This window comes from Ascaphus truei, chromosome 1 (genome assembly GCF_040206685.1).
Source record: "Ascaphus truei isolate aAscTru1 chromosome 1, aAscTru1.hap1, whole genome shotgun sequence".
Classification (NCBI taxonomy): domain Eukaryota; kingdom Metazoa; phylum Chordata; class Amphibia; order Anura; family Ascaphidae; genus Ascaphus; species Ascaphus truei.
The window spans coordinates 57,832,397-57,847,746 of record NC_134483.1 but is presented as its reverse complement, the minus strand read 5'-3'; the positions used below and the strand labels follow the sequence as shown (position 1 = coordinate 57,847,746).

Here is a 15,350-nt window from a genome sequence, read left to right as displayed (position 1 = left end):
GACATCAAAATAATCTCACTTTGTGAGAAAAGAAAGCTTGGAAGGAACTGGTTGATAATACTGATCTATTATAATCAAACAAGCTGAGAACGGGCGGAGGGGGAATTATAATACAAAATAAGCAAGATTTATATTACAGAGGCCAATAGACTTTTAGAAGACACCTCCATCTATATTAGATTGCATAAATATTCAACAAATTAATTAAAAAATATTTTTGAAAGTCATCTATTAGACGTTTTTCAAAGAAGTATTACAACAAGATAGAAACATTGTTTTTATATATCAATCATCTTAGAATTCCAATTTTCTATCATTTTTCACAAGGCCCATAAATCATTTATCAACCCCCCAGGGAGACCTATAACATCAGGAATCGATTCCATGATATCCAACTTGTCACAATGTATTTTTATGATTTAATTTTTTACCAAAGTGTGTTGTGGAATTGAGTGCATATATTAAAAACACAATCCATGTTTTAAATTGAAATTCTAATATGAGGTGGAAAGATGGTTTCTTGTGGGCAACATGTGATGTCTATCCCTGTATAAACGCATTGATCACAACAAGGAGATTTAGGTTATTAAATACCATTTGATTGAAGATCAGTTGATGTCTGTTGGTTAGAGAGAGTTTTTTTTGTGAAGTATTAATTTCATTTTAGACACAATTATTTTCTATTTAATAATGATTTATTTTTACAGATAAGTGGAAGGCCATGACCAAATTGGCCCCACATTTATGACAATCTCTTTATGGGATATTGGATCTATACATTTGGGATTATATATCCTGTTGGGGTGAATCTGGTCCTCTTTGGCCGTTTCATAGATGATATTTTAATCATCTGGGATGGTGCTGAATTTGATCTCAATTTGCTTTTTGAACATTTTAACGCTAATAATTTGGGTCTTTCATTTACTTATAAAATATATTCCACATCTATTGATTTATTAGATTTAACTCTGTCCATTAATGAAGATTTTGATATTGTGAGTGATATTTATTAGAAACCAGCAGCTTGCAACAATTACGTTGAGGCTTCTAGAAACCATCCCAAAAACTGGTTAAAAATACCCTCTAAGGACAATTCAATCGTCTAAAAATAAATCTTTCAATGCCGAGTAATTTTAATAAATGAGTGTTTATCTTAAAAGATATGTTTTTAGGGGTAAGAAAATAAACTGATTCAAGATTTGTACCCCAGAGCAAAACATTTAGAAAGAATTGCCCTTTTAAATAAAGGAACTATTAAGAAAAACGACAATACAGCTACAAAGGCCAATATTTTGTCCACACAAATACTTAACATGTAGGGTTAACCAATCGGCCTACAAATTAAAATATATATTAAAGAAACATTGGAATGTTTTAACTTGTGACACAATAAAAACAAATAATAATAATAAGGTTACTGATGTCTCACAAGTTTAGAAAGGCTAAAATATGAAAAACATTTTTTTCCTAGTAAGCTTAGATCAGTCCCTATTTTGGAGAATAAATATCTAGCAACTAAATGTGACAAAAATATCTGTAGTACTTGTCCTTTTAACCTCAACAAAAAAAGAAAGATTTGATTTCAAATTCCAATGACAATAGAGGTACAGTTTAAGTACAGTTAACATTTGTGGTCTATATTAAAAGTGCAATTCAAGCAATAGCCTACATTTGTTCTATTTAAATCAATCAGGTCTGTAGTATTAGATAATACTTACTACATAATAAAAAAAATATTCAACTCTTAATGCCATTTTTAATTAGTTTTAATATTCTGAGCATCTTTTGATTTCTATAGCAGGTTTTAGCCCACCTCCTCAGCAGTGCAAGATGTTTGCAATACTTTGCTGTTTGTGATAATTTGTTGCCAATATTCCCAGCAGTTTGAGCTGTACACTGTAACAATAGATAATGTTACCTTAGTAATATAGCAAAAAAAAAAAAAAAAAATCACTTGTAACCACATTCTAATGTCTCAGACAGGTCTGCAACCCTGCCTTTCACCATTATCTCATAGCATGCAATGCTTCCACTGCAGCTAGGGATTCTGGGAAATGACATGCAAATGAATATAGTTATATTATAGTAAAATAAGAACACATTGTAGCTGCTGAGTTTTTACGTACACAGACTGAAGGATTGATTGGAATGGAATGGCAGCCATTTAGTGACCCTGGGAAGCAGGATCTTTGCTGATCGATTTACGGGAGAACTAATCGATTGGCAGCGTATTTTAAAACAAAAAAAGTTTGTGTATGTATATATGTGTATATATATATATATATATATATATATATATATATATATATATATATATATATATATATATATATATATATATATATAGTACTGCTTGGATTGCCTCTAACGTGAATGTGCCTTGCAGTATATTGGAAAGACAACACATGCTAAAAATGTATTTTTATGAACATAGGAACAATATAAAACGTAGGCTCAACACATGGAGTCTATAAAAATGTTTTATTATAATACAATAAAGACCCCAAATGTATGAGCGTTGTGGGATTAAAACACATGCCTTCAAATGTGTTGGGGGGGAGGAGGGGGGGTATATTATTGGATTTTTAGGATGAGGACACTTCTGCCTAATGGAATGAATGTGATTTTCTCAAAGGAGAAAAGGTTAACATCACCTTATCTCTGGGGTGCAGCAAACACGATTCACACTTCCCCCGTGAAACTGAAAATGTTCAGGTTTTCATAAAAAATAAACATACCTACACCAGTCTTTTTATAAAGAAATTGAATACAAAGTGCCGATGTAGGTTATCAATCCCGGATCCAGCATTAACTTCCACTGACTGGAAAGGCAATGCGGGAACGAGGTTGAATCCCTCACATGGGCGCTTAGCGATTCCTGCCGTTAGTTTAGACTTATTGAACATATTACTGTGGTTAGCTCATTCTGTTCTTTGGTGGAGCTGCACCTCTATTTGCTATATATGCACAGTACGTCTTTATATAACATCATCCATACAGTACATAGCACTTTACAGCAGTAATACACAATAGGAATAAGCGCTTCATACATAAAAGTAGACATTCAGAAAAAGGAATCCCTGCCCCGAAGAGTTTACAATCCAAGGCCACGTCCATAGTCCGCGCGATGCGAACAAAAGGCTGTACCGCCATGAAGGCCATAGAGCACGCGCGACTCCCGAGAAGACAAAGTCATTTTATTTTGTGGCGCGATGGCCGGGTCACGTGAGCGGTTCAGCCAATGAGGGTGAATCGTTCACGTGACATCACGAGCACGCTTCCCCATCGCATCTCCCCCTCCCTATTCCATTGGCCGCAGAACACCTCTGGGGCAGGCGCGCGTGACGCTACGCGCTCCCGTCGCGTGTGCTATACTATATCCGCGGCTTTAGTTTTCTGAATTACATTTGGGGGATCCCAGCTGTGTATTGGGTACGGGAGTAAACTGCACTGTTTTAAAGACCCTGCTAGTCAAGCTATCTCGGTGCTTCTGTTGTACTATGATCCTTGTGATCATTTCTATTACATGTAAAATGTGAGCGCATTATGGGGCCTTCACGGCTTCTTTTTGTTTTTAGGTTTCCTTTCTGGATGTGGGTTTTATCTGACGAAGCTGCACTTGACCCACAGATCAAGTTTGGTGCTCTAGTTTGTCTCCACGGTTATCTGACCCACTAGTATTTAAGTCAGTGTATCGCTTTCTTGCAGTTACATTGCGCTTCTCTGATACTCTTTCAATAATTCTGGACCTTAAAGCTGTAGTTAAAGCTGTCATTTAAAAAAAAATTAATAAAAACAATTCCATTCAATATGTGCATCAACACAATCTGCACACTAAGTGATTAGCTAAACTGCCGATCGGTCCGTTCTCCTGTAATCGATCGCTGAATCGGGGGTTATTTAATTCACTGTTAGGGCTGCACAAGAGTACCCAGGATGCACAGTTCTGTGTGGAAGATCATGTGACCAGGCAGTCACTAAGTACAATTGGTGCACTGGTAGAGAGAGGACAGGGCTCAAAAGGGAGTGTGCCAGAGCCCGTTTCAGAAGAGGAAGGGGGTGTGACTTTGTAAATGGTTTCTATAGAAACAAAAATGCTTGCTACATTAGAATACATTAAAAATGTCTTTACATTTTTTTTTAATGCTACAAGTATTTTCTCATAGTACAAAACTGATTTATTAAAAAAAAAAACACATGTAGGATATTGCTTGAACTGCAGCTTTAAGGCTTCAATTTTTGTATCTAGAGACTTTAACAGACATCTTTTGGTGTTGAATTGGACAATTGAAGGAATTTGTTTCTTATTTTTCTTGTGTTGTATCACATTTTTGTAACCATTGGTATTTATAATATCTGATTTAGTGTTGCATTTTTCTTAACACGTTTATTATTTAATACACTTCAAGTTCATTCACATGAACCTTTGTCTATTTTATATCTAATTGAGTTATACAGGTAGCGCAGATGTTTTATTCCCTCTTCTGTTTACCTTTTATAAGGTGATTTCTCTGTCTCTCGAGCTGTTGACAAATATTCATTGGTTTTACTAGCTCTGTGCTCAAGGTGAAGATTGGCGAAAGTTTCCAATTTTGCAAGAAAGAAATATAAAAATCTAAGCGACCGTCTAATATTTGCCAGTTTCGGAAACTAATGTCAATTTTGCGGAAAATGTCCAATCAATCAATCAATCAATTAATCAATCACAGCCCCTTGTATAAATATTCAGTGAAACTGAAAGCTCTTAGCAGTACAACACATTCTCTACCATTGTAATATAGTCCAAGAGTGGTTTTAATTGCTTTTAATTGCTTTGCAAATGTAATCCCAGAAAGCCAAACTACAAACCATTCAATAACTCCAGTCCTAAAGAGCTACCAACAGTTTAGGTTCTCAGGATATCCCTGCTTCAGCACAGGTGGCAGTCTTTTGATTGAGCCACCTATGCTGAAGCAGGGATATCCTTAAAACCTGACCTGTTGGTTGCTGTTGAGGACTGGAGTTGCCCACCCCTACTATACACTTTGATTTTGTCAAGCTCCTCTCAGGCGTTCATTTTCAGAAGATTGGCCCAAGAGCCCTTAGCTGGAGGTCTCATAGACCTCTGGGACATATCCCACTGAGCCAGGCGTGCTGGTGCAGGACTGGCCGTTTCCTTTTCCGTAGGTGATGAGCTGAGTGTCGGCTTTAATCTGATTGGTAGTTGAGTTTTGGCGGGCTATAGGCAGGAATTTGTTGAGGTGTTTTTGCAGTTTTTGGCAATGAGTGAGAGAGTCTTGGTCCATGAAATATATAACTATAAAACCACTCTTACATGAATGTTAGGTATAGTTTTTGTTTATTATATTGCGTCAATGGGGTGTCCAGGTTTTAACATTTAAGATGGTGCAAGTGTTTTTTGTTTTAACGATTTCTTGTAAATTAATTTAAATGATTACATTTTATATGTACTATGTATGTATGATTGTTCTGTCACAGCATAGATAGGAGATCTTGCCAGTGATTTTGTATTTATTTGTAGTTGGGTCGGCCCGATGAAGGACCCTGATAGGTTGGAAAGCTTGTAAAATATCAGCTACTTGTTGGTCCAATAAAAGGTATCATGCCACCTACTCCCTCTCCCTCCTCTGTTACTACATGGACGAAAGACCAACACGGCTCCCCAACCTCCTTTGCTTAGTTGGGTTCTGGTACCTTACTTTGAGAATGTAAAGGGAAGGTGGTGAGGGCTCATTGCTATAATGTGGCACCCGACATTACTTACCTCCTGATGTGTGTGTGTATGTGTGTATATGTATGTGTGTGTGTGTGTGTGTGTGTGTGTACCTATATCTAGGGTGTGTAGGGTTATTTGGTTGTGGTGGTGAATTTCCTCTTGACTAAAAGGCAAAGGGTTTGATTCTGTTTATGGCTGGTAATGTTCTGGTTGATTTATGATTCAATGTTCTCTAATAAATATGTATATTTTTTGGCTATTTAAATATCAGTTACATTTGTAAAAATATTTTCGGGTAATAATTTAATAATACTCACATGAAGCAGATGAATTAAGAATTGTCACATCTCTACAACTGCACTAGTGACCCAAAGCATTGTTCAAAATGGGTCCAAAGACAGGTCAACAATATAAGTCACCGAGTGCCTTTGTTTTTATACTTCTTTTTGTTTTCAAATGTGTTTACATTTATTGCAAGAATGTCTGAACGTATTCCAGTCACTGCAGTGTGTTGTCTTGGTAGTTAAGAAATCAATTTGTGGTGCTCAGTGAATTCTTTTTTTTTTGTCCAGAATGGCTTCCTTTGGGTGGAAGAGAAAGATTGGAGAGAAGGTATCAAAATCGACGTCTCAGCATTTTGAAGCTGAGGCTGCCGATGAGGTCGACGTGACCGACCGTGATGAAGTAGATTGGCTCCACGCTGTCAAACGCAAGAAAGAAATACTCCTTGAGGATAACATTAAGAAAAGTAAACAATTAAGAGAAGAGGGATCATTTCTAGCGCAGAATGGAAGGTAATTTTTTTTTTATCATTAAGCTTGTGTAATTAAAAATAATATATATATTTATATTTGTTCGGATGAGCTATTTTGTTACCATTTTGAATACTTAACCTTGTGAGCTTCCTTTCTCCAAGCTCCTACCAACAGATCTGAGTGTTGTGGGTACAGGGAAGAGGAGCCACTAAAGCTTATCCTCCTTGTTCGTTGAGTTCTATATCTGTTATTCCATTTTACCATTTAGTTCTACAGAAAACCTGCTACGTTACTTGTCTTCATTAGCTAATAAATTAGTAAGTAGTAAACACTGTCTCATTTCCAGTAGTCGATATGCAATCACAAAAGCCACCATAAATTCACTTTCCACAACTAGATCTCCAATACATTCTGAATTTATTTACTAACTAATGAACTAATGCATAATCCGTCTTTCTTCGCGTTTAACCTTTAATCAATTCACCCTTTGAGAAAATCATCGTCCTGTGCTAATTACCATCATGTAGAGCTACCATATCCATTGAAATGTATACTCCCTATTCGGAGTGTGCTTTTCTCTCTCAATCTTCTATCCATGCCAATGTGGAGCATAAAATGCCATAATGCATCTGTAATGTAAGTTATGCTTTAAAAGCATGAAAGGACGCACGAGAACTTTGTGAGTTTGAAATTCAGCGATTTCAATCTTGAATCTGTAGTGTTTAGATTCCCTGAGATGGAACCATATAGGTTGTTGTACTCTAAACATATCTCATATAGTAATTTTTTTTATGTTAGAAACAAGAGCTGCAAAAAAGTGTAAAGTAAGTTTAGTGTGAGTGTTATATTGTCTATATGCTAACGGTGTAGGTTTTTTGTCGCCTTTTTCACCCACCATAACTTAAATAATGTGTGTGTATTATATATATATATATATATATATATAGAGAGAGAGAGAGAGAGAGAGAGAGAGAGAGAGAGAGAGACACAGAACACAGAACAAATGAGTGCACTATCGCAACTGGACTAACACTGCTATTTTCTGCTATATATATATATATAATTTTGTATATATATGTGAGTCCCGACGGCCCTGCATGCGCAAGGAAAGCGTGAGGGGAGCCCGCGAAACCCTAGCCTACCAGGGAAGGCTCTTGGAAGGGACTACAAGTCCCATGAGCCTCAGCTGCGCCCCATGTGACGCCAGGGAGCCAATAGGGCTGGAGGATGGCCCTGCAGGAGCAAAGAGATACATTTCGTGGGCTTGGAGCACGTTAGTCAGTTGGTGCCAGGAGTAGCTAGGGGAAGGAGGTAGGGTGCAGGAGTCCGTGCTCCCTGCACTAGGCCAGCAGCCCCCAAGGCCCCAGCTAGCCCTGAGTCACCGAGTAGTGTGAGTTGTGTCAGGGACAGCCCCCAGGTTAGGGACCCTGCCACGTATTATTCAGAGCCAGTTAGGGACACAGCAGAAGCTGCGCGTCCGTCCAGAGGTTTGGGCTCAGACCTTCGCTGTTGCTGCATCAGCCATCCGGGTGGGATCGCCCCGGACGGTAGTTCCGGTGTACAGTCGTCGTCAGGATCCTTTGTGAAGTTCCTTGGCAGGCCCGGGCACCGGAGTGCCCAGCAGGTAATCTACAAGTGCACCAACGAGTCATATCACATTCACAAGGGACATAGTGGCTGCGCAGTCACACATATCTCTCTCACTTGAGGGTGGGGTAATACTGTGTGGGGTTACGGGACACTGGGTGGGATCATCCGGTGGAGGTGGAGGTAGCGTCCTGCGCGACGCAGTAGTTAGTGTCTCCTCTAGGGAGGGACACCTGTTCATATATGTGCATATGCTTATGGTTGCTGCAAGTAAAGTCATTGGTTGTTTTACATACGTTGTGTGGAGTGATATATATATTTCCTGCGAGGAACCACTCCCCCTCTGGTGGGAGCCATCGCAGGTGGAGGCGCTGCACCAAGTACGAGGTTATTCATATTGTCATTCGTGCCACAGGCTCTCCGTGGCGGAGGCTTAGGCCTCCTGTGAGCCTAACAGGTAAAGCACCATGCTGGGTAAAGCATATAGATCCCCTCATATACACCCTATCAGCGATATATATATATATATATACAAAATTATAATTCAGGTTTGCTGAACTTTTTGTGATTTACTAACTTGCCTTTTGAGCGATTCATTGTATTGCCTAAATGTCACAGTTAATACGGATAAATTGCTTGCTTTGTTCCTTATTTGTCATAGATATTGGCAGTAGGAGGTTGATGATGTCAGATTGGAGTTGATGTGAAATGACACCCACAAATAAATGGTTCCTTTGTTATGGAAACACATATAAGGTGATTTTGCTGTCAGACCACAAGGTGGTGCTAGAAATCTTCCGAACACATCCTGCTCAGTGATGTCTCAACCTTGTACAGAAATCAGTGCTCTTAAGACTTTGGCAACAGGGTTTATTGTAACTGTATGTTCTTGTAATAATCTTTTTTTTATGTAATCTAAGCACTGTATTTTTATATATATATATATATATATATATATATATATATAATCAAAAAAGAATAGATGATACCATTCTTTTTTGATTATTAAAGCTCGGCTAACACGGTACTGATACGTGTGTGTGTGTGTGTGTGTGTGTGTGTGTGTGTGTGTGTGTGTGTGTGTGTGTGTGTGTGTGTGTGTGTGTGTGTGTGTGTGTGTGTGTGTGTGTGTGTGTATATATATATAATTTTTTTTTTTTCTTTAAACAATTTTTAATAAGTAATGCTTTGGGGCTCTGAATGAGAGTATTTACATATTTTCAAACATATTTTGCTACAACAGATTTTGTGGGTTAAGTGCATAATCTTTTCTATAATGAACAGGGACTTGAGACCCAGGCAGATATATATTTACACATGTTGCATATTTCTTCGTGGTGGTAGCGGATAGATGCATTGAGTAAGGGGTTAATATTAACTCATTGAAAGTACCTTGCGCAGGAGAAAGGTGAGTTGGCTAGAGCAGCCGGGTGTATTAACCCTGATTTGCGTATCTAATTCATGTGCTCACTTGTGTGCTGCTCGTGAGGGATGGATTGAAGGGAGATATTGTTTATTTGAGAGACCTTTGCGAAAGTGAAAAGCGGACCAGCGTGTGCCGTATGCAGGTCACGTGCTCACAGGTGTGCCGTACGTGACAAATGCTTCAGCACAAGTGGCTCAGTCATTGTACTGAAGCAGGGATAGCCTGAAAACTTAACCTGTTGCTGGCCCTTCAGGGATGGAGTCCTGTGGTAGACGCTAATACTGTAAGATGATGTAAAAATGCTAGGGATAGACATACTGTAAGGATATTCTAAATAAGGAAAAAGCCAAGGATCGTATGGGGTTTGAGGTTTTACAGCAGATTGGAAATGAGCAGGTTAGGCCATCAAATTGTATGTTTCTATGTTTATTCCGCGGAAATATCTGTTACTGGTGAACATACTTTTAACTAGAGTAGTCTTTTCAGCCTGATACAAAAATGACAAAGCTTGCCTCCAGCTCCAAAAGGCGAAGGACCCAATATTTGGGATATCTGGACCAAAAATAACGTTTCACTAGAGTGTGTGGAATGTAAAGAGTGGGGCTCCATTACATTATAAAAGGAAAATGATGCAGACAGTAATAGAGGGGTACCCATACCCCCCCCCCCCGTTCCTCTGCTGTATTATCTCTTGCACCTCCTGGGTGACCCCTGTTAATCGTTTGTGATCCCTGCCTCCACTTACTGTACCTAATTTGCATGTAAAGCTCTTGCTCTCTTCTGGGACGTTTTGGTGCAGTTGCGTAGCTTGTATTAGTTTTCCCACTATGAATCATTGAGCACCAAGTGTCATTGCAGGAAGAGAGAGAGGAAGCACTGTGTGAATGGATAGGAGCTCCTCCTGCTTTTTAGTCATTATCACTGCAGCTTCTTTTATGCCTCCTTCTGCCTTATCTGACAGAGCTCAGAAAATGAACAATGTTTCTGTGCCCCCCCCCCCCAAAATAAAATAACAAAGGACATCAGCGTACTGAATACAAGATTAAATGTATATATTAAAATATAATATTTCAATATTTAAAATAATAATATATATTAAATAATTACATCACAAAAGGGGTTACATAGAAAAAGTTGTAGTGACCAAAAAAGGTAAATTTTAACACAAAAGCAGCAGTGTGAAGGGAAACCCACCAAGCGCTCTACTTCCCCAAAGTCCAACAAAAGCTCGGGTTGCGGTGGCCCAGAGTGGCAGTGGTGATGGTGCCATCATTCTCAGAATTGTAACCCAGAGTCCGAGGAAGAAGAGCGGGAGGTGCCTGTTATCGCTGTTAGTGTTGTCTATTTTTAGGCCTTTTAACAGCATTGGTTCGCCCAATAACATTTAGCAAATCAAATAAACAGACATCTAACCAGAAAAGAAAAAATAAAGTGCAGGAGAGCTATGTTTCAGGGATTTACCTCTTTTACACACACGCACATATATATAGATATATATATATATCTATATACACACACACATATTTTTTATATATATACTCGACTGCTAAAACTGCTACTCGACTGCTAAAACTCTGCCTCTGACTGCAACCTTCTGCTGTCCGGCCTTTCTGCCTCTCACCTGTCTCCCCTACAATCTATAATAAACGCTGCTGCCAGAATCACTCTACTCTTTCCTAGATCTGTCTCAGCATCTCCCCTCCTGAAATCCCTCTCCTGGCTTCCAATCAAATCCCGCATCTCACACTCCATTCTTCTCCTCACTTTTAAAGCTTTATACTCTTCTGCCCCTCCTTACATCTCAGCCCTAATTTCTCGATATGCACCATCCCGACTCTTGTGTTCTTCTCAAGGATGTCTTCTTTCTACCCCCTTTGTATCTAAAGCTCTCTCCCGCCTTAAACCTTTCTCACTTTCTGCCCCACACCTCTGGAATGGCCTTCCCCTCAGTACCCGACTATGACCCTCTCTATCCACCTTTAAGACCCACCTTAAGACACATTTGCTTAAAGAAGCATATGAGTAGCACTGGATAATCCTGGACACATGATACATAAAGCTTGGCCCCCTGCAGATGCACTTACTAGAATTCCCTCCTACTGTCTCTATATGTTCCCCTACTTACCAATTAGATTGTAAGCTTCTCGGAGCAGGGAATCCTCTTCCTTAACGTTACTTTCATGTCTAAAGCACTTATTCCCATGACCTGTTATTTATATTATTTGTTATTTATATGATTACCACATGTATTACTACTGTGAAGCGCTATGTACATTTATGGCGCTATATAAATAAAGACATACAATACAATACAATATACACACGCATATATATATAGATATATACACACACATATATACATACATGTAATAGCTTAATTTAGTATTCAGTGTACTTTGTTTTTATTTAGCTAAAAAAAAGGGTTTAGCCATATTGGTCATTTATTAATGTGAATAAATAGGTAGTATGATACCTTTTTTACTAGGATGCCAAAAGTTTACAGTGTACATGCTTTCAAACCTCCCAGGGTTCTTCAGTTAGACAATTGTACAAAAAGTCAGAGCTTATAATGCAGTTTGTAGTATGATGATATACATGATTTACTTGATGGAGTGCAAAATAGTAGAAAAGGAAACCACAGGGTAATTTAATGAAATTAAGGCCAGGGAGAGACCAATACTATAGCTTGTCAGGCTCCAAATGATTGCCTGATTTTTCAGTAGATTCCTAGTTCTATCATGATTTTTTTACATATGTATGTGTGTGTGTGTGTGTTTGTGTATATATGCCTGGCTTGGCTACTAATCTGCCCTTCCTGGTAACAGTGCAGGCAGTGTCAGGACCAATCCAGGATTTCCCCCACAACAGCAAGCAGCTGCCTTGAGTGACAGGGGAGGAGGCAGGCTAAGGCCTGTGTTCTCCCCAATCCTGGGCTCAGACCTTGGACCTCCCCTCCCCCCCCTGGTAATTAAGGGGCTGCACTTCCTAAATTTAGCCAGTATCTCTTCCCCTTGAGAGAGACTGGTATCACGCTGAGGTGTGCAGGGCTCTGGCACTTACTGTCCCCTCCCCCTTGGGAGTGATTACCTTACCACTGACTCTATAAGGGAGTCAGGGAAGAGCAAGGACCGCCCCTCGTGCCCTGGGCCAGGGGGGAAAGTCCAGGACCATCGTAAGGCTGGAGGCCGAGAGCTGTGAATACAGATCCAGTGTATGCTGTTTATATGCTGAGAGAAGAATAAAGAGCCACCTTGTTATAAAATATACTTCTGCCTGGGCATGCAATCTGTCTGGGGGGGAGTATTGCGAGTTCTCCTGCAGGGATTGCCTTCAGCTTACTTGAGTCTGCAGCAGATGGAGGCACTGATCACCATGAGATAAAGACCAGTCATTACCCCAGAAGCCTGTCCTGTTGTCCCCACTACCACCGGCAGACAACTCACCATCCTGTGAATCAGCAGGTAGCCAGCACCACACACCCTGTAATAAGCAGATCTCCCAGAGGGTGGGGGAAACACTTACATTTGGAGGCGCTGATGAGCTTTCTGCAAAGTAGAACAGAAAGAACAAAATTATGCTTCCAATGTGAGTACTGCGGAAGGATGGGAGGCTAGGTGTAGCTCTAGGGGACTCCTGCATACCATAACAGGGGCCCAACTTCCCTGCCAGGGAGCTACAGCCTGTGCTGACCTAAAAGGCAAACTGTGCTGAAGCAGATGGCTATTACTCTGTTCTAAGTCACCCTGAGGACTGATAGGTGTAGGTCGCTTGGAGGGGGTGTTTTGGAGTCAGGGGCCCAGAAACCTCTGGAAAGGGACTGCAATGTCAGGGCCATAAGCAGGGTGGCATTAAGGTACTGATAGGTAGGGTCTAAGGAGGGGTGCCAGATCCGCAGGTGCCAGGAATCTTCTGCTGGAGGAGCTACCACTTTACCACTAGTCGTTGATGCACAGGGACCCACAGGAGTACTCATATTGGACTCTTATCGTGTACAGTATACTGGTGGGAGTTTTGCCTAGCCTGGGGTATATTGATACTCAGCTAGTCAGCTACCAGGTGTTTCAGCAGCTCAAGGAGAGTGGGTTCCCGCCAAGATTGCGAGGAGCGAGTGTCAAGGCATTTTATTTGGCTCAAAATGGTGGTTCCCTTGCAAGGGAATTCACCTCATGGACTTTGCTACAAAAAATGGCGGTTCCCGCCGAAACGGGAGACCGCGTGTGCAATTTGCAAAAGAATAGGACCCTCCTACTGGACACCACCCAACGCGGAGGCGGACTCGTTGCTGAAGGCGTGGGACCGAAGGCCTCTATCTACCGTCAGCTTCACTGGGTGTCAAAGCACCCGGAAGGTACAGCAAGTGCACCAACTGTACACATATTAGTGGGGCAGCGCTGTCTCACACATTTGGGCGGGAGTTGCTTCTTGTGGATATCAGGGTGGTTTGGTGCCCAAGGGCCCCTCAGGACTTTGAGGGAAGAAGGAAGGACTATATCGCCAGTGTGTGGGCACCGGGTTGGTGGTTATTGGAGGGCACAGTCGTGCGTGACCTGGTGGGTGGAACTGTGTATATAATTGTTCAGTATTCTTCTGCATGCAGTAAAACTGTTATACGTACTGTACAAGCGTGTGTTTTATTGCATGGAGTTCCTGTAACGGGGTTATCCCACATAGTTTGATCCCGTACAAGTGGAGGCGCTACCAAGTGATAACTCATGTACACCCCAGGCTCCCAGCAGTGGAGGCTCAGGCCTCCTGTGAGCCGCAGGTAACGCAGCTCATACGCAGTAGCCGCCATATTTCCAAGGGGGTGGGGGAACATGTGCTACACAAACACACACACAATCACACACCGTTGTTAGTTTTGAAGTGGGCCATTGGACATATTTTAGCTTAAGTTACCCTGGAATTAAATAAAAACCATGTTTACAAAGATAAAAAAAAACAAAACAAAAGAAACTATATGATGAGCACACGCTCCATTGTTAAGCCAATTTAACAAATATGTCAAAAGCTGTGGTTTTAACTAGTAAAACAAACTGTCTTTGTTCTGGCATCATTCATAAAAAGCCTTTTTTTCTGTAATAATGTTAGTTCAACCTATTAGCTTCCTTACGACATTCTCATGCAAAGGGCGTTGTGATGAAGGTCGCTCGGGCCTCGAAAGGAATGCTTGCCCAGCACAACAAGCTAACCTTGTAAGTGCCACGAGACCCAGCGATGAGGCCTATATTGGCAAAAAAAATGGGTTATTGGTATATGAGCCCAGTGGCAGTGCAGGGGTTAAAGCAGCGATTGGCAACATGATCTAGTTCAAGGGCTGCACGTGCGGCTACGTATGTATATATTTATATACACTGCAGTGCAGAGGCAGAAGGGACATTGTAACCGTGGGTAAGAGCGTCTCCCACCCCCCTCCTGTCAGCTGGATAATGACGGCGTGCTGGTAAATACTGTCCCGTTCCTCTTTGAGCTACATTTTGAGCTAGTGATTAGCGCATGAGAGGAGCGAGCAAGTATTTATCATTAGACCGCTGCAGTGGGGAGAATGGGAGGGCTGGCTGATGGGGTGGTTAGGGGCTGCTGGGGTGGGTAGGAGCTGCTGGGGTGGGTAGGAGCTGCTGGAGTGGGCAGGGGCTGCTGGGGTGGGCAGGGGCTGCTGGGGTGGGCAGCGGCGGCTGGGGTGGGCAGTGGGCTGGGGTTGGCAGGGGCTGCTAGGGTGGGCAGGGGCTGCTGGGATGGGCAGGGGCTGCTGGGGTGGGCAGTGGGCAGGGCGTGCTGGGGTGGGTAGGGGCTGCTGGGGTGGGCAGTGGGCAGGGGTGGGCAGGGGTTGATGCAGTGGGTAGGGGCTGCTGCAGTGGGCAGAGGC

The 15,350-nt window shown here is 41.4% G+C and overlaps 1 protein-coding gene across 4 annotated transcripts in view; it reads left to right on the top strand.

The window, feature by feature from the left end:
• Positions 1-15,350, top strand: part of TTC33 (tetratricopeptide repeat domain 33) — a 253,317-nt gene that overhangs the window by 31,052 nt on the left and 206,915 nt on the right. For all 4 annotated transcript variants that reach the window (XM_075588621.1, XM_075588616.1, XM_075588624.1 and 1 more), the window contains one exon: positions 6,289-6,510. In XM_075588621.1, coding sequence (XP_075444736.1) covers positions 6,290-6,510 — 221 coding nt within the window. In that variant the 5' untranslated portion in view covers position 6,289. The remainder of the gene's footprint in view (positions 1-6,288; positions 6,511-15,350) is intronic.